Genomic DNA, 26,527 nt, shown 5'->3' with positions numbered 1-26,527 from the left:
ATGTGCAAACACGGGGCAGTTTTATCACTTAGTGCAGGGGTGGCCAACTCCAGTCCTCAAGGGCCACCAACAGGTTGGGTTTTCAGGATATCCCTGCTTCAGCACAGGTGGCTCAGTCGGACAGCACAGGCGGCTCTTCAGCACAGTTCGCTCAATCAGTGGCTCGGTGTTTGACTGAGCCACTGTTTGAGCCAACTGTGCTGAAGCAGGGATATCCTAAAAACCTTGAGGACTGGAGTTGGCCACTCCTGTGCTTTGACCATAAACATAAGTGTCCGTGAAATATTTAGTATTTTCGCATTTCAGGAGCTGGACTGCGAGTCAAGAATACGGTTTGATAATCGATGGCTTCACACTGTCGCTTATATTCAATTCCAACTGCAGTTCCAGCCATTACAAAAACATATTCCTACAAATCTGTCAGAGATGCACTGCTGTCTTGTGTTGCCGTATGGCACCGTTGCAGAAAGCACAGGTGTGTATATATATCACTGGGTGGGGAAAAGAAATCCCATCAATTATATATGACAACACCTTAAAAATAGCTTTTTACTGTCAAGAAACTAGAAATCCGGGCGTGAGTAGGGGGATGCTATAATTAGCATTGTATATATTTTTAATGGATTATTTTGTGTTAACAGCTGAAATAAGAAACGGATATTGTTTTTGCCAGTTTTACATTATTCCACTTATTATGTAAAACCGTTGCCCAAAAATTCTGTTTGGCGCCAGTTTGCGTGCATAACTCTTTCTTTGCCAGATGGGCCTGCAATCGGGCTAAAAAAAACCTTTTTGTTGCTCTTTAATGCTTTCTTGTGTTTTACATTACAAATGGGTTAGCGATGTCTCAGATCTCAAGCACTTGAGTCTACATTTTGCCTAGAATCACTGTTTTTCAAGCGGCTTAATTTTAATTTGATTTAGTCCATACAATTTAAGACTCTACAATGAAAGCAAGGGTGTTTAGTTAGATGCTCAAACAATGCTGTCTGTTTCACCTGTTAGATTGTGAAAATGGTGAAGAATACCAAGGGAAATCCAATCACATTATCTGTGGGAGATGGTGCCAATGACGTTAGTATGATTCTGGAAGCACATGTGGGGATAGGTAAGGAGTTCAGTATTGGTGACATTTGTACAGCGCTTTGTCAAATGATTTGTTTCATGCAGGATACTGCTCACTTGGATTCAGAGGACATCCGATATTGTTATAAAGTGACTGCTATTGTCCTTCATCTCTCTTCATATCCCCCCCCCCCGAAGTAATTAAATACATAAGACCTAAAGAGAAATGATGATTTAATAATGATTTGAAATAATGATAAAGGATGTGAAACTTGGAGCCTAAATGCAAAGACCATTCCGAAGCTTCAGACAATGGAAAGAAGAATGGAGAGATGCATGCTGGGCATTGGGACAGGAAAAAGAATCAACGGCTGTGGATCAACAAGGGCTGAAGATGAGGATCGATACAGACTGGCGCCACTCATACGGCGGGTTCAGTTCAAGGCCCCTGCCGAAAAGGGGAACGTAGCTTTTTTTATGCAAAGCGTACAAATGCTATGTTCACCTGTGATATCCCATCCCTCCTCCCTCCTCTGTCCCAGAATACAGCATTCTGTGCATGCGCGGAGTCGGCGGTCACTTCTGCGCATACGCGGGGTTGGCGTTCCTTTCTGCGCATGTGCGGAAACTTAACTGAAGCCAGGAAACAGTACTGCCGTTTTGGCGGAACGCCGAGAAGCAGGGCCCTTCTGTATAGAAAAAATATTTTGGAAGGGATTTGATTTCTTGTCCTTTATTTCCCGTTTGTTTTTTGATATCTGGTTATGCAGAAGGAATTGTGTTGTAAAGTAATGGTTGAATTAACATCCTGCTTTTATTTATTTCGTAATAGGCATTAAAGGAAAAGAAGGTCGCCAAGCAGCAAGGAACAGTGATTACGCTGTGCCAAAATTTAAGCACTTAAGAAGACTGCTATTGGCCCATGGGCATTTGTACTATGTGAGAATAGCACACCTCGTACAGTATTTCTTCTATAAGGTATGAACATATCTATTTGCCTTTTAAATAAACCTGATTTCCTAACTCTCTTTAGTGTAGCATCATTTTATTAAAGAAAAACAACATGGTCTTTGGGACCATGGCAGGTATTGGATTATGCCAGCCGGTTGTATACAGTGAATACCAAAATAGTAGAAGCTGGGCACACGAATACAAATGAATTAATGGTAGTAAATCATGAGAAGCAGGCTGACGTTTCGGTGCAACATGGAGCTTCATCGGAGCGTGCTCTGCTTTGTATTCATTGCATCTGGGGTTTTGGAGCAGTCACCAGTTGGCTGGAGACACTGGGCTTTGGAGATGTGCAAGTCTTCTTTTTGTGTGTGCTCAGTCATCATTTTGTATTTTAACGTATTGTGTACAGCTGCCACAATACAACTCTGGCAGAATCCTATTTGATCCATGTTAATGAATGCAATAAGGCACTTCCAATTTGGGAAGTCCGTTAACCAAATTGCCAGATTGTGAGAAGACGCTTGATATTGCACGTCTTTTTAAAGGCCTACATCCTGTTTATCAACCACAGCCTATAGAAGTGTTTGAACATTTTCACCAGGATTCACTACTTGTGCCATGTTTGCTTGTGGTTGTGTGTTCGCTGGCTGTGTGTTAGTAATGTGCAGATCCTGCTTTCAGTGCCTCCTCTTTGTTATTAACACAGAGACATTTGGAATATGTAAGAATGAGGAATTTTAGTATACTATATACGATACGTAGTATAAAGTAAGAGTTTCACTTTAAACAATATGTTCTGCCTATTTGGATTGTTGTTGTTTAGAACTAGGGGTTCCCCCGGAGCTAAACAGCTCTATTTTTAGCTCCAGATAGTGTCCCCTCCACCACTGCTTCCTGAGCCATTGACTTTTTTTTATGTCGGTGATTCTGCTCCCTTTAGGAATATCCATATGGCTGCCATCCGAGCCCAAATCTCATGGACCAATAGGAAGCCTGCAATGACATAACAGCATAACATTGCAACTTCCTATTGGATGACTCCAGCAGCCATCTTTGATTTTACTTCTATTTTTAGCAGCACATAAAAAGGTGAATATCTCAAAAACTAAGGTGGCCCCAGAGCTAAGAAGAGCGCAGTCCAGCTCTGGTTCTGATTCCCCAAACAGGAGAGAGAATTAAAATGTGGGTATTGCTTTTTCAACCCTTTGGGTGCCGTTTGACGTAGACTCATGGTGTCTGACACTCCAAGGGCCCATTCTATTTGCTTGTTTCTGTAGGGGAGATTGTGGAGCGCTGAACACGGTCAGGCAGGGAAACGGCACTCCACTGGAACAAATGTCTTGCCTAGGTGCACTGTGAAAACATAAGTCAAAAACTAGACTAAACAAGGCACTCGCAGGAAAACAGTTTGTGCTGCTTGTCGTTTCCCTGATCTCAGGAAAGCTTTGCCTCCTGCAGTTTCAACATGGGTTTATACGGAGGAATTTCTTCCATGGCTGGACTCCACAGCAGCTGTGTCAGCCAACACAGTGCCGCACAGGCCCTCAGAGAAAAGCTCCCTTACTCTTGTATTTCGTCTTCTTTTCTTGCAGAACCTTTGCTTCATTCTGCCACAGTTTTTGTACCAGTTCTTTTGTGGATTCTCACAACAGGTATGTAAAGTTCGACTGGAAGGCTGCCTGTAAACGGCTTTGTTGGCTTACTGTGCGTGATTGAGTGTTTGTGTGTGATGAGACCTGTTTCACGTGACAAACCGATCACGTAACATTTTATATGCTGCAACAATTAAGCCGGCTTCTTCGAACGCCACACAATAAATGAACAACAGGACGTATTAAAGCTGAATGATGCGTATTATCTAGTTAGTACATCACTACAGGAACTATGTCAGGGTGAGGTCTGCTTCATCACAGCTGCACGTCCCACGCCCGCAGGCATAACAGGGCGTGCACTCGGGCTTTTTACTATTGTGGATTTAGTGTAACGCAAGCGAGGGATTACAGTGAAACAGCTCTAATTATATATGGGTGTTTTTCTGCAGACATTTTTCAAGATTGCACTTGGTTTTGAAGTACTATACATCCTGGTTCAGTGACCTGTTTAGTGTACACTTTTCGTGTGTTGCTAGTGGAAGTGAATTGTGTAAATCTGCACGATCTGACAATGTAGCAAACATCCTGAGGGAGATGTTATTTCATACTTGAAACAAGTTTTGTTTGAATATATGCAGCCTTTGATTACCTTTATGAAAACGAATGACCTAAGATGCGGATCGATTAGTTCTGCCACAATTGATCAGCAAAGATCTTGTTTCCCTGGGTTCATTAAATGTTTCCATTCAGTTTCAATCAGCCCTTCTGTCAGTGTAACTCAGCAGCTACAACATATTCTTAAATTACTCAAGGTAACCTCTAGTGTTGCAGTTTGCAGCTCAAACTGATGGCAACAAATTATTACAAACAGGAAAGTGTTACAAAGCTCTTGCACTGCTGGGGAGGTGGCTAAAACCTGCTACAGAAATCAAAGGACGCTCAGTATATTAAAACTCATAAAAAATAGCATTGAGTTGAATTTCATTTTTTTTAGTAAGTTATCTAATACTATAGAACGGATGTATTTAAGATCACAAGATATTGTATGGATTGCACCTCTAATACAGTGTTAATTTTGTGTGTACATATCTTTTTTTCACAATGAGACAACTCGGTCTCTGCAGACGGCAATATTCCTTGTTTTTTTTGTTTTTTGTTTTTTTTTAACCCAAACTTAACTTTTCTGTTTAAGATATATCCTAAATAATTTATGGAGCAAGTTATTTTTGTTATCGGGATCAGTTTAACGGATCTATGGTTTTCTGTGCCCTCTTTTGTAGCCACTTTACGATGCCGCTTATCTTACAATGTACAACATTTGCTTCACTTCGCTGCCGATCCTGGCATACAGTCTATTGGAGCAGCACATCAACATCAAAACGCTAAACTCCAACCCCACACTATATATGTAAGCATGAAGCAAGTCTCCGGAACATTATCTGCATTGAAAGCATTCATCTACACAAGTTTTATAGTCGCCTTTTTTTTTTAAATTTGTTTTGTATAGAACTGTAGGATCTCGTGATCTAAGCTCCACACAAAGAGATCCAGTTTAAAGTGATCAATGTTTGGTTGCTTTTCCGCAGCCACGGATATTGTCGGCTTGGGTCTAAAAAATTTACATTCGCCATCCTTTGTGTGGATGCAATGCCGCCACCGCACATTCCATTGCAAATGTTTATACGTTCAATTCGCCCACAAGTTCCTGATCCTGAAATATGGGTTTTGCCCTCTCTCTCTCCCCCCACCCCTTTCTCTTCCCTCTCACTCACCCTTCTCCCCCTTTCTCTTCCCTCTCACTCCTCCTTCCCCCCCTTTCTCTTCCCTCTCTCCCCCTTTCCCCCCCCCCCCCCCTCTCTCCACTCCTTACCCCCATTTCTCTTCCCTTTTTCTCTTTCCTGTCTCTTGCAAAACCCATATTTCAGGGTCGTGGAACGCCTCGGCGCATCGAATGTATTAAAATTGAAGAATTGGATGTCATTTGCAGGCGGATGTTATAACATTCGCAGAAAGGGAAAATAACGGTGATTCCAGGAGCATTCGCCCAACATTTTTTACCATCCCAGCTGCCTACGGATATCCGTCTGCGAATCAAATTCTGTTCACAAACCTGCAAATAATTTGCTGCTCAAATTTTTCCACATTCCCCCATTCCCCATTGCCAGTCTTTTGTTCTATGTACTGTAATGTAAAATAGACATAGCCGGCATTACCTTCCTTTTTTTGCCCATGCTTTCTGCGGCAACTGCCAATAAATCCTATGGAAACTCCTGCGGCATGCCTGAGGGGGAAGTTAGTCTAGCTACATCCAGCAGCGGATTTGACGATCCGCCGCCCCTAGGCACTTACCTGTGGCAGCCGCATCCTTGCTGCCGCCCTCCTTCTCCTTCCCGAATTACGTCACCAAAGTCAGACAGCATTGCGTTGCCATTGCAATGAGGCGCTGTGTGACGTCACATTGGTGACGTCTGCCGCGTCATATGGGGCTGCGTTTCGGTAGGAGGAGGAGGGCGGCAGCAAGGAGGCGGCTGCTACAGCCAAGTGCTTTCCCATCTGGCCCGGTAGGCCCGGGAGTGCGGCATCTGTATATGGGGGCGGACATTTTTGCCGCCCCAAAATTTTGCTGCCCATGGGATGGGAAATCTGCTGGCTGCATCTGTATAGCAAGTTCAGGAAGTCTGTGTCTTCTATTGATGAACTTCCTTCTTGACAGGCGGATATCGGAGAACGCGATGTTGCAGTGGTGGCCGTTCTTATGTTGGACTTTGCTGGGCACCTTTCAAGGCCTAGTATTTTTCTTTGGCGTTTACTTTCTTTTTCAGAATCCGGCCCTGGATGGCAATGGGCAGGTAAAGTATATTTTATGGTAATATAGCAGAAACTCACTTGTGGGGCTGTTTATTTATGTTAACGAGCAGCATTATACTTCGCTAGAAGATTTAGAAGCTGTAAAATCGTCAAAGAACTTGTGAAGTAGCCATTTTTACTGACGTTATCTGGATCAGTTGGTAAAGGTTGAATCTGACATAAGGCCAAAAGGCAGTGACATGTTTAACTTCTTTAAGCGGATGATTGACGCCTTAAGTTTAAAACATTATTTCAATAATGTTGTTTTTTGTCACGGATATCGTTTGTAGGTTTGGCAGCCATTTTAAGTGTCCCTCCTTATTGCTTGTCTTTACTTTCAACAATTCTGGTTCCTAGTTTGCTTTCTGGTATAGATCGTGTATCAACAAAACTAAATACTATGCCAGAGGGGCTCAACTCCAGTCCTCAGCCCACCCCACCCACCCACCCCCACCCCCAATAAGTCAGGTTTTCAGGATAATCCCTGCTTCAGCACAAGGTGCTCAATCAGAGGCTCAGTCTTTGACTGTGCTGAAGCTGGGACTTAGGCTAAGGCCCCGCTCCCTCAGTCAGCGCGCCCGCACTGCAGACAGGCGGGGCGCTGACAGACACAGACCGCGATATGCGGTCTGTAGGGAGCGGGAGCCGGAGCGGGAGGTGGGCGGGAGTGGGAGGCTTGAGCGGGAGGGGGGCGTGGCTTGAGCGGAGGGACCCGCTACTCTCCCCCCCCCCCCTCCCTCCCTCCACGGGCTCGGGCTGGAGCTGCTGATGGAAGGTAATCAAAAGCAACACACATGCACACACACGCTGCTTTCCCTCCACACTCCTCCCCGCTCCCCGAAGCCTCCCCTCCTCATTGGCTCACAGCCACACCACGTGACACGTCGACGCTAGGGATGACAATTCTCTTGAATCCCCTAGCGGCTGACGCGTCACAGCGTGTAGTGAGCTGTGCAGCCAGGGGGGACCGGCTCGGGAGGATTCCCCTGCTGGTGGGGTACGCTCGTGTGGCCGCCCGCGCCGCCGGGCGCAGCGGGTCCCAGCCCTTATTGGTGGTTGCGAGGGGGCGGAGTTGAGCACCCCTGAACTATGTTATTGGCTGGTGGAAACAAAATACACTGGCGACACACTTTATTCGAGCTTGGCTAGTCCCACGAATTCGGGTATACCCGGGTGTATTGAGGTTTGTGACTGTTTTCTGCCCGAGTACATTGAGTTATTTTCCAAGCAGGGATTGAAGCATTTTATTCCCGCTGGCTGCAATACTGCACAGTATATATATATAAACTGCATTACAATTCATGAATTTATGCCATCTGGTAGACACGCGAAGCATTGCAGCCTATTAAATCCTAATCATTATCATTTAACAGATCAGCCGCCCATCAGCCAGGCATGAACCCAGGCTGGGAAGGCAAATGCAACGGGGCTTGTCAGAGGTTAGTAGTGGCTTATTCCAGGTATCTGCCAGGTACATACCGGGTATTTGCTCGAATAAAGTGTGTCGGTGCAGTACATGACCCCCACATTCCTCAGAGTACCTGCTGCAAATGTAAATTCTATACTTTCTAAAGGGACACTGTAGGCGGACGCTCACAGAGGTATGCAAGGGAGACTGATTATAGTGAAATTAAATAAGCCTTTTATTGCGCCTGTTTCCTTAACATCAGGAAACCATCCAAACAAGGGGTAAACAAAGCTTCTATTCACTTGGGAGTATTTCTAGTGAAATACTATGCAGTTCACAACTCCCTTAGATAAGCATGTCTCCCAGCCCCAAACATATAGCATGAAAAAGCAGATATAGAAAATCTCATAAATGAAAGTCTTATCTGTTCCTTGTGGTTTGGAGGGAAAATCTTCTCTGTCCCTGGTTCAGCTCCCTTTTCCTCAGGGTGTGTCAGCATTCAGGTTTAGATGTTTCCCCTGTGTCTTGAAAGCAGCTCTGCTATTTCTTCTGGCAGGGCTCAAGACTGTTTGTCTCCAAGTTTAACTCAGGTGTGAGCTAAGGAGTCACTCTTTCTGTCTCAAAAGACAAGCTTTTCTAAGCAATCTAATCAGGCAGGTGGTGTTTGTTAATTGACTACCAGCAGTTAACCACCACACTGCTGGATTAGAGGCACATTACCTGAACAGGGATTACTCCCCTGTTACATACCTCCCCTGTTTGTGGGAAGCTCGGGCTTGCCACGGCCAAAGCCCATCCTTCCACTCTCATTCTAGATATCTCTGTGACTTGAATGAGAGTGGATGGAGGAAGATAACCCTCAGTCCTGCTGGTATTGGAGCCCTTTCTCCAGTTTATTCGTGTCTCCTCCCGAAGGTGCTTGAGATCAGCACTCCTCAGTCGCCCGAGGAGGACTTTTTCTAAATATAGTCTTTATGCTACGTGCGCGGTCATGAGATTTCCCTCGCGTCGGGTGCTCGTCTTATTGTAGGCATACTGTATGGCAGCAGTTGCAGAGCGTTTAAAAACAGCCCTTTGAGTGTTCCGCTCTTGAAGCTGTCTCTCTGCCCTTTTCCCACTCAATGGGGTTGCTAGTTCAGCCTCTTTGGGGTTAGGTTGCAATTCCACACCCACTTCTAGAGAATGTCTCATCTTTTCAGCTTCATCAGCTAAGGATTCTTCTGGTTTTGATTCAGCCCGTGTACCTTCTTTTGTTGCCTGTTGGGTGGCTGAAGGTTTTGCTAGTGCTTGTTTAGGTGGTTCAAATTTTGCAACCTTGTCTTTCAGATGAGTGGTATTCCCAGCTCCCACTGTACCCTTGTCTTCATGGGTTTTTGAGGCTGTGGGATACTGACGCTTAGTCAGGGTCAATACTTGTCCTTGTAGGACTGTAATCTCATCCGCGAGAGATCCCTGTTTTTTGAGTGCGTCTTGCAAGTCTCTTCTCAGGGAATTTATCTGCACGCTTTGCTTTCTCTGAGCTTGCTTCCACATTTTTATTGCATTGTGAAGCACTATGAATTTCTTTGCTCGGGCCACAGTTACTTGTTTTAGTTTCTGGACCTTCTTGTGCTCCCTTTTGTGCCGGGTCATCTGGGTTCTAAGCTTGGCCTCTAGCGATGCTTTGGTGACGCTCAGGGTAGCCTTCAGTTTCTCATGCTGCTTTGCGGGGACATACTGGGTCATCAGACATTCCTGCAGCACTTGAATTTCTTAACAGCCTGCAGATTTTCTTCCTGCAGAGTTCGCTGCTTCTCCTCTGTCTTCTCGAGGTGCATACGCAGACCTTGCAGTTGGTTCTGCAGTCTGTGCTCTGCTTCAAACTTCTCACCTTCCAAAAGTCTATTTATTTTCTTAAGCTCGTGTAGCTTTTCATTCTTTTCTTTGACTTCGTCTGTCAACTGAAAATTTTCTTCTTTCAGTTTTAAGTTTTCTCTTTCTAATCTTGAATTTTCTCCTTTTTCAGTCTCTGTACTATTCAGGGCCTCTTTGCAGTCCTCCTTCCATTTACGCATATCTGCTTTGAGAATGACAGTCTCCTGGCGTGAGACTTCCTTCTAGGTTGAGGGTCTGGAGCTCCTTCTGAGAGACTTTGAGATCTGTATCAAGATTGACAATAGTTTCTTTAGATATGTCCAGCTCCTCAGTGAGACTGTGTAGTTCCTTTCTGGAAACTTCCAGATCTGTGCTGCAGCTGTTGGTCTCATGATGTGAGGCATCCAGTGCTCTGCGGAGTGTCTGAACCTCTTTCTGAGATACGTCCACCTCTGTCCGGACATTGTTGACCTCCTGTTGTGAGGCATTCAGCTCTACGCGAAGAGTGTGAACCTCTTGCTGAAAGACTGTCATCTGCTTTAGTGCCTCCTCATACTTCCGCTTCAGCTTAGTCATCATTTTATCAGATTGGCTTTGCTTTTCATCCATGCCGGAAATAGTAGCGTTTGCAGTATCTAGCTCAGTCTTGAGATCGTCCAATTCTGTTCCAGATTCAGAGTACATTGCGAGCACCGTCTTCTGTAACACAGCATTATCTTCTCTCTCAAGTTTCAATTGTTCTCGAAGTAGATCACAGTCACGCCTGGCAATTTTCAGGGCGTCTTCAGGGCTGTTCAAGTGATCGTCACTCACTGGTTCCGGCTCCGCTTCCCTGGGATGACTGGTTGAGGGTTCTTCAATGTTGGCACCGGACAGACACTTCTTTGGGGTACACGACTTCTGCCTTGGGCCCTCTGGATATTCGGTTAACCGTGGGACGAATTCTCCATTTTCTATAGGCTGCAGGACATCTCGGTCCCCATTTTTCTCCACAGGATCTGCGGACGTGTCTGTTACTTCCACGGTACATGAAGAACCGCTTTTCTTTTTCTTTTTTCGCCTTTTTATTTTGGATGACACCGTCCCTTCAGGGATACTGGGGTCTCCGTCTTTAATTGAAATTTTAGCAGCGTCACTGGATCCACCCGGCTTTTCTTGCAACTGTAATAGCTGACGGAAATATTCGGTGATCCACTGCTCCCGCTGTTTCTCCTGCTGATCATATTCGTCATCAAAGGGAGCGGTCTTTTCGGTTCGTGCCGAGTTCAGGTACACACACCATTCTTGTGGTGTTTTGTGGGTGTGACTCGGTTCGGGTTCCCCGTAAGAGATGTCTTCCTCTTTATTGGACTGGAAGGTCCACTCTTCCGTGGGGTAGGGTTCATTACAGGAACGCTGCATCTTGTTCTCCATTTTTAGGCTATCAGGTGTAATTTTATTCCTGACCTCAGGAGGCGCTATTGCAGCTGTTGCCACTGTATTTGCTAGAGCCCCCAATTGTGGTAGTGCTACAGGTGGGCATATTTTGCTTGTAGAGGTCGTAGCTCTCACAGGCATCTCTGTAGACTTTTTCTTTCTTGGATAAGTTTTACAATATCAGCAGTACTGTGCATGCATTTTCTCTCATCAGGTATACAAGATGTGCAGTTGCTAGGTAAAAACGTCTGTTTGCTTTACACCATTTACTTGCTAGGTGCAATCTCTCTGCTTCAGCCAAATAATGTGGTTTTCTGCTTGAGTTCAGTCTCAACTTTGGGTATTATGACATTCACTCTTCACACTTTGGGATACCTTTTACACCGTTCAGCAATTCCTTTTTTTCTAGTAGGCAATTTTACCCTCAGCACTTGTTTACTGAAAAATCCCCTGCTTCAGCACAGTCTTGCATCAATTTTCACATTTTTCTGCAAATACTCCATTCACAACTGGTAGTCCTATGTGGTGTGGCAGCCTTTACTTGCAGAATCAGTACCGCTCATGGGTCACCATCTGTATTCACTGCTTCAGCTAAACATTTGAAAATAACAAACGCCTATCCCTTTCAAGGGCTAACTCACTTCTTGAACCCTGACTATGGCTGGAAGGCAAACCCCCTATTTCACTGACCATATTACACTTTATTGTGATAGGCAAATAAGGTTTTACCTGCTTCAGCAGTCTCTCTCTCCTCTTGGGATTGGGGAAAAGAGTCTATCTGGTTTTGTAAGTTTCAGTGCAGTGGTGTGTATCACTTTAACTCTGGTCTCTGCTGCATAAGATTTTTTTTTTTTTTTAAGTTGCTCAGACTGTTTGTAGGCAAAAAGCATTAAAAAAAATTCACAGAAAAAATCTCCGGTCCTTTCTAACTTCAAAGACCACCTCTCGTCCCACTTCGGACACCATATGTAAGCGGACGCTCACAGAAGTATGCAAGGGAGACTGATTATAGTGAAATTAAATAAGCCTTTTATTGCGCCTGTTTCCTTAACATCAGGAAACCATCCAAACAAGGGGTAAACAAAGCTTCTATTCACTTGGGCGTATTTCTAGTGAAATACTATGCAGTTCACAACTCCCTTAGATAAGCATGTCTCCCAGCCCCAAACATATAGCATGAAATAAGCAGATATAGAAAGTCTCATAAATGAAAGTCTTATCTGTTCCTTGTGGTTTGGAGGGGAAATCTTCTCTGTCCCTGGTTCAGCTCCCTTTTCCTCAGGGTGTGTCAGCATTCAGGTTTAGATGTTTCCCCTGTGTCTTGAAAGCAGCTCTGCTATTTCTTCTGGCGGGGCTCAAGACTGTTTGTCTCCAAGTTCAGCTCAGGTGTGAGCTAAGGAGTCTCTCTTCCTGTCTCAAAAGACAAGCTTTTCTAAGCAATCTAATCAGGCAGGTGGTGTTTGTTAATTGACTGCCAGCAGTTAACCACCACACTGCTGGATTAGAGGCACATTACCTGAACAGGGATAACTCCCCTGTTACAGACACATATTTGCTTTTTTAGTCGTCTATTCTGTGCCTGGCATTAATTCATTTTGGGCCCAAGTAGAGCTGCAGAAAAGAAAAAGTAGGCGGTCTGGAAAATGGCAGTCCAGGTGGGCCAAAGAGCTCTTACCTGCTGCAAAATTCTGTTTCTAACCAAGGCCCATGTTCACTAAGGTATGCTAAGCTTTAGCACAACTTAACTCCCATTCATTTGAATGAGAGAGAGGTTGTGCTAAAACTTAGAGCCCTTTAGTAAATATGGGACTTAGTGAGCTATGTATCTCGCTGGCCAACTGAATGCAGAATAAAGGATTTACTATTCCATCCTTTTCGTAAAAAATTGTATTTTTGAGAAACTTGTTCATAAAGTTTCACACATTTGATGCAAAACTCTTGGGCTGCCACAAATGACAAGGAAATGTAAGAACTTCATCCAGCCCATCATCATCACCTGTGTGTCATATAACTGCTTAACCTTCATATGGCCCTTTGTAGTTACTCCCTGTATCACTCACTGTAGAAAGCTTTCCACCGTTGATTAGAGAGCCGTGATACTGTATTTTGACGTTGGGAGATGCATTTTGACACGATGATGCATTTAGAGTCGGTGTAAAGCAGTTTAACCAGTCGAGAAGCTTTGTGTTTATCCTTCCTATCTATCAAACTGCAGAAGAGACAGACGGGCAGCAATGACTTCACGTATATTTTGATTTAGGTGCTTAAATTAGGCAGGCATCATTTGTCCAGACATTCGGAGTAGCAATTGGGTACTTGCATAAGTATGTCCTGTGTATTTGTTTTTGTTTTTATTCAGTGTTTCATTTGTGTTTATAATGGGGGGGTTTTCTAACTAAAAGCCTATCCGTGCCATTTTATTAATTTGAGTACAGTTAATGCACTCGCATATCACACAATGACCTGACTTAACCTGTATCTTACTCGTAGTTCCAAATTAGTATAATTATTACATTTGCTGAGCACTAGTCTGGAAAGCGCTTTTATCAATGTAAAAAATTCTAATGTTCTGTGTAATTCAGAATCACAATCTCATTATTATTTTCAGGTATTTGGAAACTGGACCTTTGGAACGATCGTTTTCACTACATTAGTGTTTGCAGTTACATTAAAGGTACGTATAGAGTTCTACCTACAGAATCTAATAATTACACAGATGTTAATTCTTAGAGTTTAAGATCTCTTTTTTTTTTAAGTGCTTAGTATAGTCTGTAGGTCTGTATTACAGGGGAGCTCAACTTCAGCCCTCAAGTCCCCCCCTTTCAAACAGGTCAGGTTTTCAGGATATCCCAGCTTCAGCACAGGTGGCTCAGAGGCCACCTGATTGAGCCACCTGCGCTGAAGCTGGGACTGATTGAGCAACCCATACTGCAGCAGGGATATCCTGAAAACTTGACCTGTTGTGGGGGAACTTGAGGCCTGGAATTGAGCACCCCTGCTGTAGTACTGTACATCGCTTGTCCATGCTTTGCAGATTCTGTTGTAAAGTGGTTTGACGACTGCAATTTGTTTTTATTGTTCTCCTGGTGTAATTGCATGTTGGTGATATGTGGATGTTTTTCCAGCTCGCGTTAGATACTCGCTACTGGACTTGGATGAACCATTTGGTTATATGGGGCTCATTGGTGTTCTACGTCTTCTTCTCATTTTTCTGGGGAGGAATTATTTGGTGAGTAAATCTCTCTACAAAGCTTCCAGATGTGTTGTTGTATATACATCTATATATGTGTGTATGAATACTATACAATGAAAGCGGTAGGCAGGGCTGTGCACTTTGCCACGTTCATCACTCCTCTGCCATAGGATGTGCATTTCTGGCTGCAAAGAAAACAAGGAAACGATCTGAAATCCGAACTCGTACACACATCTCATTTACCCTGGCAGTAATGTCGGCCTGGCCGGTCCGGATATCTGCAGCAGGCCCTCCTCATGCCATCGGCCATTAAAAGATTCTCTGAGAACCTAGTGTTGGCAGGAGACTGATGCTAATACTGCACTTACTCCCAGGAACCAGATACATACCCTTATATTTTGGAACACTGTGATATTTGCGGTTACTAGCATTATGATCAGACCAAACAGCCCTACATGTGAATGTGCTTCATTTGGTGAATTATATTAATTAAAAGTAGAAATACAATAGTATTGGTGCGTTAATGTTGTTTAAGGGGCTTGTGTAACCTAACATTGTGGCATACCCTCTCAGAATCCCAGCTCTACCAGGTTTGGAAGGATAATCTATGGCAAACACATGGTTGTACAGTATATGCCTTAGTGTTTACAACATGGGCATTCATTGGTTATCCCAATCAAATTGTCTGTGTGAGACTTCACCTGGTTAGACTTGGGATCCCCTAACGCGTGGCATGTTCCAGAGGTGGCCAACTCTGGTGCTCAAGGGCCAACAACAAGCCCGGTTTCAAGCATATCCCTGCTTCAGCACAGGTGCCTTAATCTGACTGTGCCACCAGGGGTGAAGCAGGGATATCCTTAGAACCTGACCTGTTGGTGGCCCTTGAGCACTGCAGTTGGAGACCCCTGCTCTATTCTATACTGATTGACCCCAATTGAAGGCACTTTGTAAAAAAAAAATTTTTGGAAAACACTGACATTTATAGTACAAGGTTATTGTTTCAATACATTTTTATGGGATTTTACCATTGAGTTTCAGCACCCGCAAGTATCTTACATTTTTGAGTGCATGTATAATTCTATATATTTAAGACCAGGAGTGGCCACAACAATATTTTAAGGATATCCCTGCTTCAGCACAGGAGGCTCAGTGAATGACTGAGCCACCTGTGCTGAAGCAGGAATATCCTGAAAACCTGACCTGTTGGTGGCTGTTGAGAACTGGAGTTGGCCACTCCTGTTTTAGACTATAATAAAAATGGAATGACTTTTAAAAACTAATCTGCATAATTTGGTATCTGTTTTAGGCCTTTCCTCCAACAGCAGCGAATGTATTTCGTGTTTGCTAACATGCTGACTTCCGTTTCGGTCTGGCTCGCGATCATACTTCTGATTTGTGTCAGCCTCTATCCAGAAATAGTTTTGATAGTTGTACAAAATATTAAGGCCGCAAGTCACAAGGTAAGAAATGTAAATTGTGGTTTTGTTTTTTTTGTTTTACATTTATAGGTTTCCCCCCTTACAGACAGACTTCCTAGAATGTCGCACAATCACATTGTCAAATGGCTCAATTTCAATTACAACTGTAACCATAGGACACCTCTGCCATTTTCATATATATATGTCTGTATGACAAAGGAGACGTTTGGTTGCATCTTTACATTTTCTGCTATCTCAGCCCATGTTGGCAAATGCAATGTTGCTTTAATTTTCAAAAGTGTGCATCTTAGTGATTTATCAGACATTGAGACTGAATGGACTCATTGATGAATATATATATATATATATATATATTCATGTGTGTGTATATGTATATATAATATATATATATATATATATATATATATATATATATATATATATATATATATATATTCAGCAATCTATATATTCTACCATAAACGTATTGCAGTAAATTGAATCTTTGTACACGGGAAAGAGTGAGTATTTCACAACCTACTAATACTGTAACTCTGCACCATTAATTTTCCCCTTAACAGTGGCATAACTGGATCAGTTTAGCAAAATATAACCAACAATCTCAGCTGCAATCTGAACAAGTGTGGATGCACCTTTTATAATGCCAATATCTCCCAATTATTTAAACACCCGCTGTTCGCTTTCAAACTTCTCTTGATTCTTTCCCCTTGTTTTTATATCTTTCCCCTTGTTTTATATCTTCCTTTTTCCCTACATGGCATATTGAACTCCCTACATTACCTGTATTTTTCTGTCTTCTCTATTTGCCTTTTTCCTGTTAATATTTCCGACTTTTGTGCTGCTCTAAACCAGGTAACGAAACGCCTCCCTTCTTCAGGAACATCTACTATCTTCATGCTCTCTCAAACTTCCAGCAATCACAGTTTCCCTTGGAATAATTAAGGTGACCGGCTTTCTATCATTGACACACTTGTCTTGATTTTGTAGCATCCTGCATTCTCTAACACTTATTCCGAATGACTCCTATTTGTTTGACTTTACACTGACCTTCTAATTGCCATTTACCTTCATTTTGCAAGAGAATTGAAAACCACATTTACCAATTAGAGATCCTTTTGGGCCAAGCCTAAAGAAGCCCATTTAAATGCTTGTTTTAAGTGCCATTTTTAAAGGTTTTCTTTATTTTGTACGGTTTCTAACATTTCGTTGGGTAGTTTGTTGCTGGTCTATGTTGAAACGAAGAGGTAAAACATTGTGTATATTGACCGTTTCAATGTAAATGTTTGTCATGAGAAAACAGACCCTTGGGACTGTTGACGTCTGTCTGCGAAGAGGAGTGTGCAGAACTTGGAAGGGCAACTTTTCCAAAAGCCTCCTTGGTTATCAGAGGTTTTTTGGTTGCTCTTTAATTCTTCTCTAGGTGGAAAGACTACTGGTGGGGTCTGTGGTCTTCCCCCACAATGGCACCATGAAATCGCATTAAAGCAGCAGCTGATCGACATTTTTTTTTTACATGAGGAGACTTCTTCTTGCCCTTTCCAACTGTGTTTTTATTTTTTAAATCAGATGCTCCGTTTCAATTATAATTCTCCCGGAGCTTTCACTGAACACTGGTTACTATGGCAACGTCCGATGCTAAAGATTCCGAAAATATTTATTTCTAACCACCCCCCAAAAAATGTAAATATAGTAGAGCGCGCGATGCTGAGGGGTAACATTCTAAGTGTTAAACTTATATAGGCTTCTGGGGGCGAGGGAGGGAATTATAGCTTTAAGTCAGAATTTCAAAGACTTCCCTTGGATTCCATTGATAATTTCAGGGACCTTTTATCTTTATTTAAGCAGCTTTTACCTTAAATATTTAAACATATCTACCAATGTAGATCAATGAAGTTATAACTGTGTGTTTCCGTGTGTTAACCTTTTGTGCGGATGCTGAAAGTGAACACGTCACGCTTACATTTCTATGGAATTGTGTCACTAGTCAGAATGCATGTGCCGCTTATTAATGTTGTAATGGGGCTCACACCTTTTGGCCCAGAATACTGTCTTGCAGCAGGATTATATTCTTACACTAAGTAAAAAGCCCTTTATTACAAAGTTGCAGCTGTAGTAAAAGGCCTTACATCCTTATTAGGATATCGTAAGTACAATTATGATGATAATGCTAATAATGAGTTCGAGAGTGATATAAAGTAATATCTATGATTTATTGTATACACAATTATGCCTATAACAATGTGTCCATGAGATAATATAATAATCCCCTTCTATAACCACAATCAATGGTTTGGAACCCTACACTTGGGGGTCCAGCGTATGTAACCAAGTTACCATATGTAAACCAAGTGCATTCATGTGTGTGTGGTTGTTCGTTGTTTATTTTGAAAACATGATGTTTCAGAATAATTGTTCCGGATGGTTAATATACACATTAAGACAAAGGTTCTCAACTCCAGTCCTCAAGACCCCCCCAACAGGTCAGGGTTTCAGGATATCCCTGCTTCAGCACAGGTAGCTCAATCTGAGGACTGGAATTGAGAGCTTCTGCATTAAGATGTTTAGAACTAAGCGTGTGTGTGTGTGTGTGTGTGTGTGTGTGTGTGTGTGTGTGTGTGTGTGTGTGTGTGTGTGTGTGTGTGTGTCAAATTCAAGCTGGTATTTCCATTTCTGAGCATTGATTGACTCTGAACCTTTTCAAGTTTTATTTCTTTGCCTCACTGTTGCAGAACAAAAAGACCAGTAAAACAGGTGATTCAGAGATGGCCCAATCGACTGTCAGACCACTTCTTTTAAGAACATTCTCAGATGAGTCTAATGTAGTGTAAGAGGTACATAGTCATAATACAGACGCCACGAACAAAGCGGCAAAATAACTCCCAATCAAAATCCGTTGCTCTGATTGTTGCTTAATTGGGTGATGTGGGCTTTCAGCTACCAAATATCTGGATGGCACAACTAGGACAGGCTAACGGAAATATATTTGAGATAGAATAAGAGTCCGATCTGAAAATGCAGTCTACAATACTATATTTAAAAGAAGGCACCATATTGGTGTTTTTGACAAGCCTTTTATTCCTGACCTGTGTGTGCGATCCTGTAGTCCTGTAGTGCTGATAGGGACCGTTCTGGATAAGGATGTTTGGTAGCTGTAGACGGGGCCTGAAATCAATTGTACTGGAATATAACGATGTAATGCTCGTCACTAGTGTCTATATAATGGAAAGTATCTTCATAACTTTCATGTGCTATTTACAGAATTTACCAATGAAAACCAACATAAGAAATACAGCACTTTGTAAAGAGAAGGTGTTGGATACGACAATTCTATTTGAAGTGTATCCTATCCTATCTAAATTGTTTGACCAAAAGACACTACTGAAGAATTACATCATGATTGTAAATTAACATTGTTAATCACTGCTGTTTCTCCCAGTGTCTGTTGTTAATTAACAGAGTTTTCAAAAGAAATTCATATTTTAATTCATGGTCAGCAATGGAAATGGTCCACTTACTTCTGAACCTGCATTCACATAATTGATTCGAATAATAAAGTTGACTATCTAAATATGTTCTGATAATTACAGTAATATCCACGAAAAACCATTCCTTTCTCCCTCTTGGGGAGAAAACAGTTACCAAGTCTTCTCTCCAGTAATAAGGCAATCAAATGTGTGCATGCTCTATGCCAGGGGTGGCTAACGCCAGTCCTAAAAGGCCACCAGCAGGTCAGGTTTTCAGGATATCCCTGCTTCAGCACAGGTGGCTCAGTCATCGACTGAGCCACCTGTGCTGAAGCAGGGATATCCTGAAAACCTGACCTGTTGGCGGCCCTTGTGGACTGGCGTTGGCCAACCCTGCTCTATGCCAAAGAATACATCTAATGATGAGGGATACCTGCAGCAAGAAAGACACAGAGCAGATTATGAGGGAACATTTACTCCAGGCCATAGCTGGATTGCATGTTTAACAGCTGACACATACTCGTAGGATTCCCATTAGTTGTGTTCTGCGGATTCTCTCATGTCGCATTGAGTATATTTTAAGTGATGTCAGATGGTTAATCAAGTTATGTATTGTTTATCATTTGGGACAAGAAACTAATTAAGAAATATCTGCTCCTCTTCAGCTAAGTACATTGGTGTCTAGCTTCTCCAGTAATTGGCCAACAAGCTAATTGTTGTAGCTACTGTATGACTTGATGCCAAATTATTTAGAAGAATCTGAGGTACAGTACGTCAGTTCGACTTCCAAATTTCTATTTTCCATTTAATTACTAAAAGTATTTTCTGTTTTTCAGAGGTTCAAATATGAGCTGCCATTGCTAGTTTCATACAAGAATGCAGAGAATAAATATCTCACGGACATGAAAACTGAGGAATACAACTTAAAGCCACTGATTGTCATGGATAGACCTCTGTGAATTATCAGCCATCATTAGACTGTGCAAGTTCAACCACTATAGACACACCAGATTTACACTGTGGAAGTTGGAACACACTGTGTAATAAAGTTGGTCCTCTGTGACCAAACAATACTAAAACCAAACTAGTTTCTATATACCTGTGCTAAGAACAAAAACTGAAGCCAATTGCCTGTCAACAGCGAATGCAAATTGCATGAAAGGGGAGCATATGAAACCGCAAAACGTCGTCGGGATAACGGAGTAAGCGACCCCCGGGTTTCAGATTGTACACAATAAATCCAGGTGGATTTGCTGCATACTTCTATAGCTTGTTTGTCGTGCTGCAAGAACGAATGGATGTGCAGGCAATGCCGTTCCCTTGAGAAACCGATATACTGCCAGAGGTCTCAATGCATGTTCTGCATTCAATAACCCCTTCAGTGCTGCTATGCACTGCGCTGCATACCCTTCTGGGACTGAGCGGGTAACATGCTTTGGTGAGATCCCACAAATATTTTAGTTTCAGACTATCCATCGAATATTGTACGCTCAGTATTGCTTTGTTTTCTATCCCATCTGCATCGGTCTGTCACATTTCTCTCTACATTGTAATTATTCTGTTTATCTTGAAGGTTATTAAAACTGTTAACTGAAACCGTTTGGTGGTTTTAAATAAAGTTTTGTTATGTTGCAGCTTAGAACAGGTTAGCTCCCTTATATTCACAGCTTCAAATGTATATGATTTACATTTTTTCCCCCCTCTTACTACAAAACTATAATTGCAAAACGTTTTGTTATGGAAAGTGTTGATCTTTTTGTTACATATGTACCCACATTTCAGTCTTTTACATCAGGACGGCTGGATTTATTAGCACCTACGTCCTTTTTATCATCCTAGTTACTGGGCCTTTTAATATATTGTTTTTTTAAATATATTAAATAGATAATGTTTTAGTTCTGTGGCACAAATATGGGCAAGACCCACATTGTGTGCGACATTAATTTGTTGCTGACCTCTCGGTAGAGTGAGGGGAGTCATAACTTTGTTTTCTGTGGGGCTTGAATGGTGAAATTCAGAACAATGAATTGTGGGCTTCTGCAACATTGCCAGAATTAACATGGATAGATGGGATTCAGTCTATTTTAATGACTGTGTATGTCCTGTAAAAATGTAAACTATTTATTTAAAGACACAATATATATTTTTCTATTGGTTGTCAAACGTCATGGTAAAAAGTTAGTCCGTAAATATCCACTCTATTTATTTGACTAAATTGGATGTACTCCAGACCTTAAATACGTGTTTAAAGTACAGAACTGATTCTGCAACAAAACAAAAAAATGTGCACAGCTGTGTTTGAGTTTACATGGAGTTACAATATTACAGTTTTAATATGATTTCACCGATAAGAGAGAACCATTCCAAATGTAATATTTGTATGTCAAATGTTGTTACACAAGTGTTTATTTTTCTGGGGTTTTTTTTGTGATGGTTAAACATTAAAAACATCTTTGGCATGTTGTGTAACCTTGAATGCTTTAAATGTGTATGTTTTTGTGTTCATTTTAGATTTTGCACCAGAATATGGTGTTTTTCCCCGTTCACACACAATTTGTGCTAAAGAATATGGTGAGTGTTTGGGCCCATGTATGGTTAGGTAAACTAGGTAGTGTGTGTAACACGCAACTCACATCTAGAGAAACTGGCAAGCTCTTTGTATTTCCATACTGCCTTTTTCATCCTGTTCAGTTGTGAAATTCTCTAGTAATTTTCTGTTTTTAAGACCCCTTGATAAGCATCTTGTCTTTGTTAATCTCACTTAGAGCCTTATCACTAACAAGGCTATGATAACGGGTATCTGGGCACGATTATGGTTAACTGCCATTGATATGAATGGCAGGTATCACGATCAACACCTATTATTTGTTTTTGGAGCTTCATCAATCCACCCCTAAGGAGAACCCAATGACCAGTCTGAAGAGTAGCTTTGGGAACATTGATGGAAGGCGTTGTTCAGTACAATATTAGATGGGGATTCCACGATGTAGAAAATAAACCGGTGCACAGCTGGAAGAAAGCAAAAGCTGGACTACAGTATGTGACCATGGAAAAATATTTATTGGTTAAAAAACATGACGGTAGAGTCCTGGCGGATCCCCTAACGCGTTTCACACATGGAGCCCTTTGACAAAGGGCTCTATGCGTGAAACGCGTTAGGGGATCCGCTAGGACTCTACCGTCATGCTTTTTAACCAATAAATATTTTTTCCATGGTCACATATTCCAGCTTTTGCTTTCTTCCGGCTGTGCACCGTTTTTTTTTCTACATCGTGGAATCCCCATCTGTTGATTGCTTGACCAGGGAGCACGCCAGTGTGCTGCATTTTCCCTGCTCCTTCTCTGCTTCGGCTCGGTTCAAGCTGCATGCTAGTGTCTGGATTGATGCGACCATATGTTCTGGAGCTCTTCGCGCTGGTGGATTTCATGCCGGTTTTTCATCTGGAGGACTCTTGAAATTGTGAGTGTTTAGACAACATTTTTAGTGCTTACCTGCATAGCCAGTTGTCAGTGATCCTGTTACTGCTGTATTCATGGGTCACTCACCTCTGCTATATCCCTCCCTCCCCCGTATTGATGTGGGGTATAGAGACCTTACTATGCTACAACCGGCATTAGCACATTACAACATCACAGGTATTATAGAGACTATATACCTTAAGGAGCATAGCTATACAGCACTTTACATCCATTTCTTGAGCACCGGACTCGTGGACTAATCTACAGTTCACTACACAATCAGTACAATATTATAATAGGATGTGTTCGTAGGGTCCGAGATGGTTTACCTCTGTGCTTTATTAATGTATATTCAGGTGTAAGAAACATACATTTGATGCCAGTTTGGCACAAAAGAAAATATTTGCACCACGTCCTTGAGCAAATACTCCTTTTGATACATAATAACCTAGAACCCCACGTTCTGTAGACAAGCAAGTTTTTTTGAGGCCAACATTTTAAGAAATACAAAACCAAAACTTCTAAACACGCGGCACAGTTTTCCTGAAATAGAAAAATAGTTCCATAAAACAGGTTTTTCTACTTTTGTTTGTTTTAATTGAATAAGCACCTTTTCTATTTTTAGAAAGCTGCCCCATGTTTTTTAAAAATGTTGCTTTCGTATTTCGGTTTGGGTTTTGGCAGCGGGGACGTCCTCTGCGGTGAGCACATGGTTTTTGGGAGGAGCTGAAGCTAGGGGCAAATGTCATTTTTAGAACAACTAAATACATCTGAAATGATGAAATAAAAATGCAAGAGACATGGAATTGTTGCTTTAGGCTGTGATTATACCAGATGCCGCTCAGCGGCAGCGTGATCCGGTGATGTCATCCTCACGCTGCCGCCAAGCAGCATCTGAACAAGCAGAGGAGGCAAGTAGGCATAGCAGAGGCCTCATTGGCTGAACCGCTCACGTGACGCAGCCGTCGCCTGCCAAGAACAAATTCCTCTGTCATCGCCAGTCTGCCGCACTGCAGTTCCAGGCGGCACGGACGCCGCCCATGGTATGTTTACCTAAATTGCATTTGTGCATTTTGTTTTTGAGCCGCGCGCGACGCCGCCGTCATTTTTTGATATAGTTACGGCCTTAGTGGGGGCATTAACATCTGAATAGCGCAGAGTGGAATAGCACAGACTACAAAATCCAGTGGCCATAGTTATTCATCGACGGCATAGCCACTGGTTACAAATACCATGTAGCAGCATGAATAATAATGTTGTGCTTTCATCTGAAAATCTAAATGATGGTTAGAATGGCAATGAAGAGGAAATAATCCCACATTTTTTGTTGGCCTACAAAAAAAATGTTTCTAAAGAAAAGTTCTGTCACGTGAATGGATTGAAAAACCTTTTCTTTTTAAGATTGTGTGCATGTTTTCAGATCTCATTTTCTGAGTTGATCTTGTGCGGATATTTGTTGCTGTTGTGTTCTTAAATGTTTTAGTCCTGACTTGACAGTAAGATTGTGTCTGCGTGTGTGTTTGTGTCTGTGTGTGTGTTTGTGTGTGCATCTGGAGACCAAATGTATGTAGTGAGGAGGTTTAAACGTTATTTTTAAGTGTTTATGCCGCTTTAAAAGTAAGTGTATTCAACGGTCCTCGCTGAGAAGGCCTGAAGGTTTTATAGCTGAATTGGAGGGGTTTATTCATTCTCTCTTCTGAATGAGCATCGTTGAATGACATGTTTAACCCTGATTGTGGTTTACTTGTCTTTATTCTCAACTCTGCATCACTAACTGTAGTTCCAGGTTTGTGGTGCGTACCATGAACCTGGAGACCGCTAAATAAACAAGCACGAAGAATATGATCTGGGCTCTTTAATGCGCAAACATGTCTTCTCCATTCATATTAACAATTTGCAGATGTAGGCACTCTGCATGGAAAACATGAAAAAAAAGCAGTGGTACATCTATAGTTACTTAAAATGTGGTCTCTATTAATCAGGTGCTTTGGTAATCCGATGGGGATTGCCTAACTACTCTAAACCATTCTTTACATTTAGTGCATCAAAATTACTTCTGAACTTCATGTCATTTTAGGTTAAAATTCTTGATTTTATCAGCATAACAGTGGATGATTGTTACGGAGTATAAACTGTTTACATGCTATGTCCATAAAACACTAGTGGCTAATGCAAAACTTACTCAATCAAAAAAGCTGCCCAATCTCTTGTTCTGTAATATGCTGTAAACCATATGATGTTTTTCTCCCATGGGAATTTTTCTTTCAATTGCTTGTAAATTCATAAAAATGGATTTAAACTTCTTCTGTCACGTGGAAGCTATTTTTTACCGATATTTGTTGCAATAAAAAAAGACATTGAATTTCAATGCTACCCTTGCCTCTTCATTACAGAATGGTTTGTTGAATGCAATCAATAAATGTTGGTATGTTTTCATTGATACTGCTGTCACCTGATTTTGTTTCTATAGTATATTTCTGCGTGTTAGGATCAGTTCTTGTATCTTAATGTCCCTTGACAACAACTAAAGTAACGGAGAATGTCCAGGTCTAGGTATATGGGCCATCACTGATGTGGTTCAGCGGCTGTAGAATGTAAAATCTGTGATCTACGATTGAATAAACTCCACTGAAGACCCCTCCCAAAGAGATTAGGTTTCCAGGATATCCCTGTTTCAGCACAGGTGGCTGTCTTTGATTGAGCCAGCTGTGCTGAAGCAGGCTCTTCGATTGAGCCACTGATTGAGTCACCTTTGCTGAAGCTGGGATATCCTTACAATATCAGGTCAGGACCTGTTGGGGTGTCTTGAGAACAGGAGTTGAGAATCCCTGTCATAAAGGCTTTCTTCACTTATTACAGCCACTTTAGTTCTATAAAGTGTGTGTTTGTGTGTGTGTATTATCATCCACATGCCATGTTCTTTTTCAACCCTTCAGCTAATCACATTAAAAAGTGAGATAAGGAGATAAGAAGACTGTCAATACGTTGTTTTAATTGGAACGTAACACTGCCCTGGATGGTGTCTAATGTCGTCTTCACTACATGAAGGGTACAGGTAGATCAGGAATGAATAAGAAGGGGATGCTGGGGAGAAGTCCCTAATTTAATTATATATTCTATGTACTGTTGGCCTCCAACTTACTGAAAAATGTCAATGAAAGTCTTGCATGCTAAGTCTTACCTAATTGCATTTTCTTTTAATGGGGATTTTATCCTATTTTTTATCTTCCTTTGCGTTTTCATTATACACTGGACCAGGTTTTTAACATACAGTTATTGTACTTCCCCAGAACCACCTTGATTGGAGAAATAGCTTCAACCATCCAGTGACACTTTGTTTTGACCAACTCTTATTCTTAACCTCTTCATTACCAGAATGGCCAGTAGAGCACTGAGAGAGTGAATCTTTCTATGTGGGAAAGGTTTCCCTTCTCTGGTGTTTGTTGAAGCTCCCTTCCATGTCTTTTTTGACCCCTTTGCAGTATGTCTGTCTGTCTTTATTTATATAGCGCCATTAATATACATAGTGCTTCACAGCTGTAATACATGTGACCATCATATAAATAACAAATACATAAAGGGGAGAAGTGCTTCAGACATAAAAGTAACATTTAGGATAAAGAGTCCCTGCTCCGAAGAGCTTACAATCTGATTGGTAGGTAGGCAGAACGTACAGAGACAGTAGGAGGGGGTTCTGGTAAGTGTATCTGCACTGCAGTGCAATTGATTGCAAGTCACTCTGGCAGTGAGTGGTATAAAATACCTCCGGTGGGACCATTATGGCACAACACATATTACCTTGGTGTGTAGATACCAAAACTCTACAGTTGTCATGA

The 26,527-nt window shown here is 41.9% G+C and overlaps 1 protein-coding gene across 7 annotated transcripts in view; it reads left to right on the top strand.

Moving 5' to 3' along the window:
- Positions 1-21,696, top strand: part of ATP11C (ATPase phospholipid transporting 11C (ATP11C blood group)) — a 114,427-nt gene extending 92,731 nt beyond the window's left edge. For 4 of the 7 annotated variants that reach the window (XM_075573254.1, XM_075573253.1, XM_075573250.1 and 1 more), the window contains exons 20-29: positions 307-475; positions 1,006-1,108; positions 1,898-2,043; positions 3,612-3,671; positions 4,892-5,019; positions 6,325-6,460; positions 13,745-13,810; positions 14,262-14,365; positions 15,636-15,789; positions 20,069-21,696. In XM_075573254.1, coding sequence (XP_075429369.1) covers positions 307-475; positions 1,006-1,108; positions 1,898-2,043; positions 3,612-3,671; positions 4,892-5,019; positions 6,325-6,460; positions 13,745-13,810; positions 14,262-14,365; positions 15,636-15,789; positions 20,069-20,191 — 1,189 coding nt within the window. In that variant the 3' untranslated portion in view covers positions 20,192-21,696. Of the gene's footprint in view, positions 1-306; positions 476-1,005; positions 1,109-1,897; positions 2,044-3,611; positions 3,672-4,891; positions 5,020-6,324; positions 6,461-13,744; positions 13,811-14,261; positions 14,366-15,635; positions 15,790-16,620; positions 16,712-18,497; positions 18,600-20,068 lie in introns of those variants that run through there. The other 3 variants (XM_075573251.1, XM_075573256.1, XM_075573252.1) reach the window with 3 other exon arrangements.
- The last annotated feature ends 4,831 nt before the right edge of the window (positions 21,697-26,527 follow it).

This window comes from Ascaphus truei, chromosome 16 (assembly GCF_040206685.1).
Source record: "Ascaphus truei isolate aAscTru1 chromosome 16, aAscTru1.hap1, whole genome shotgun sequence".
NCBI lineage: Eukaryota > Metazoa > Chordata > Amphibia > Anura > Ascaphidae > Ascaphus > Ascaphus truei.
The sequence above is the reverse complement of the archived record's forward strand: the minus strand, read 5'-3'. Positions and strand labels throughout refer to the sequence as shown.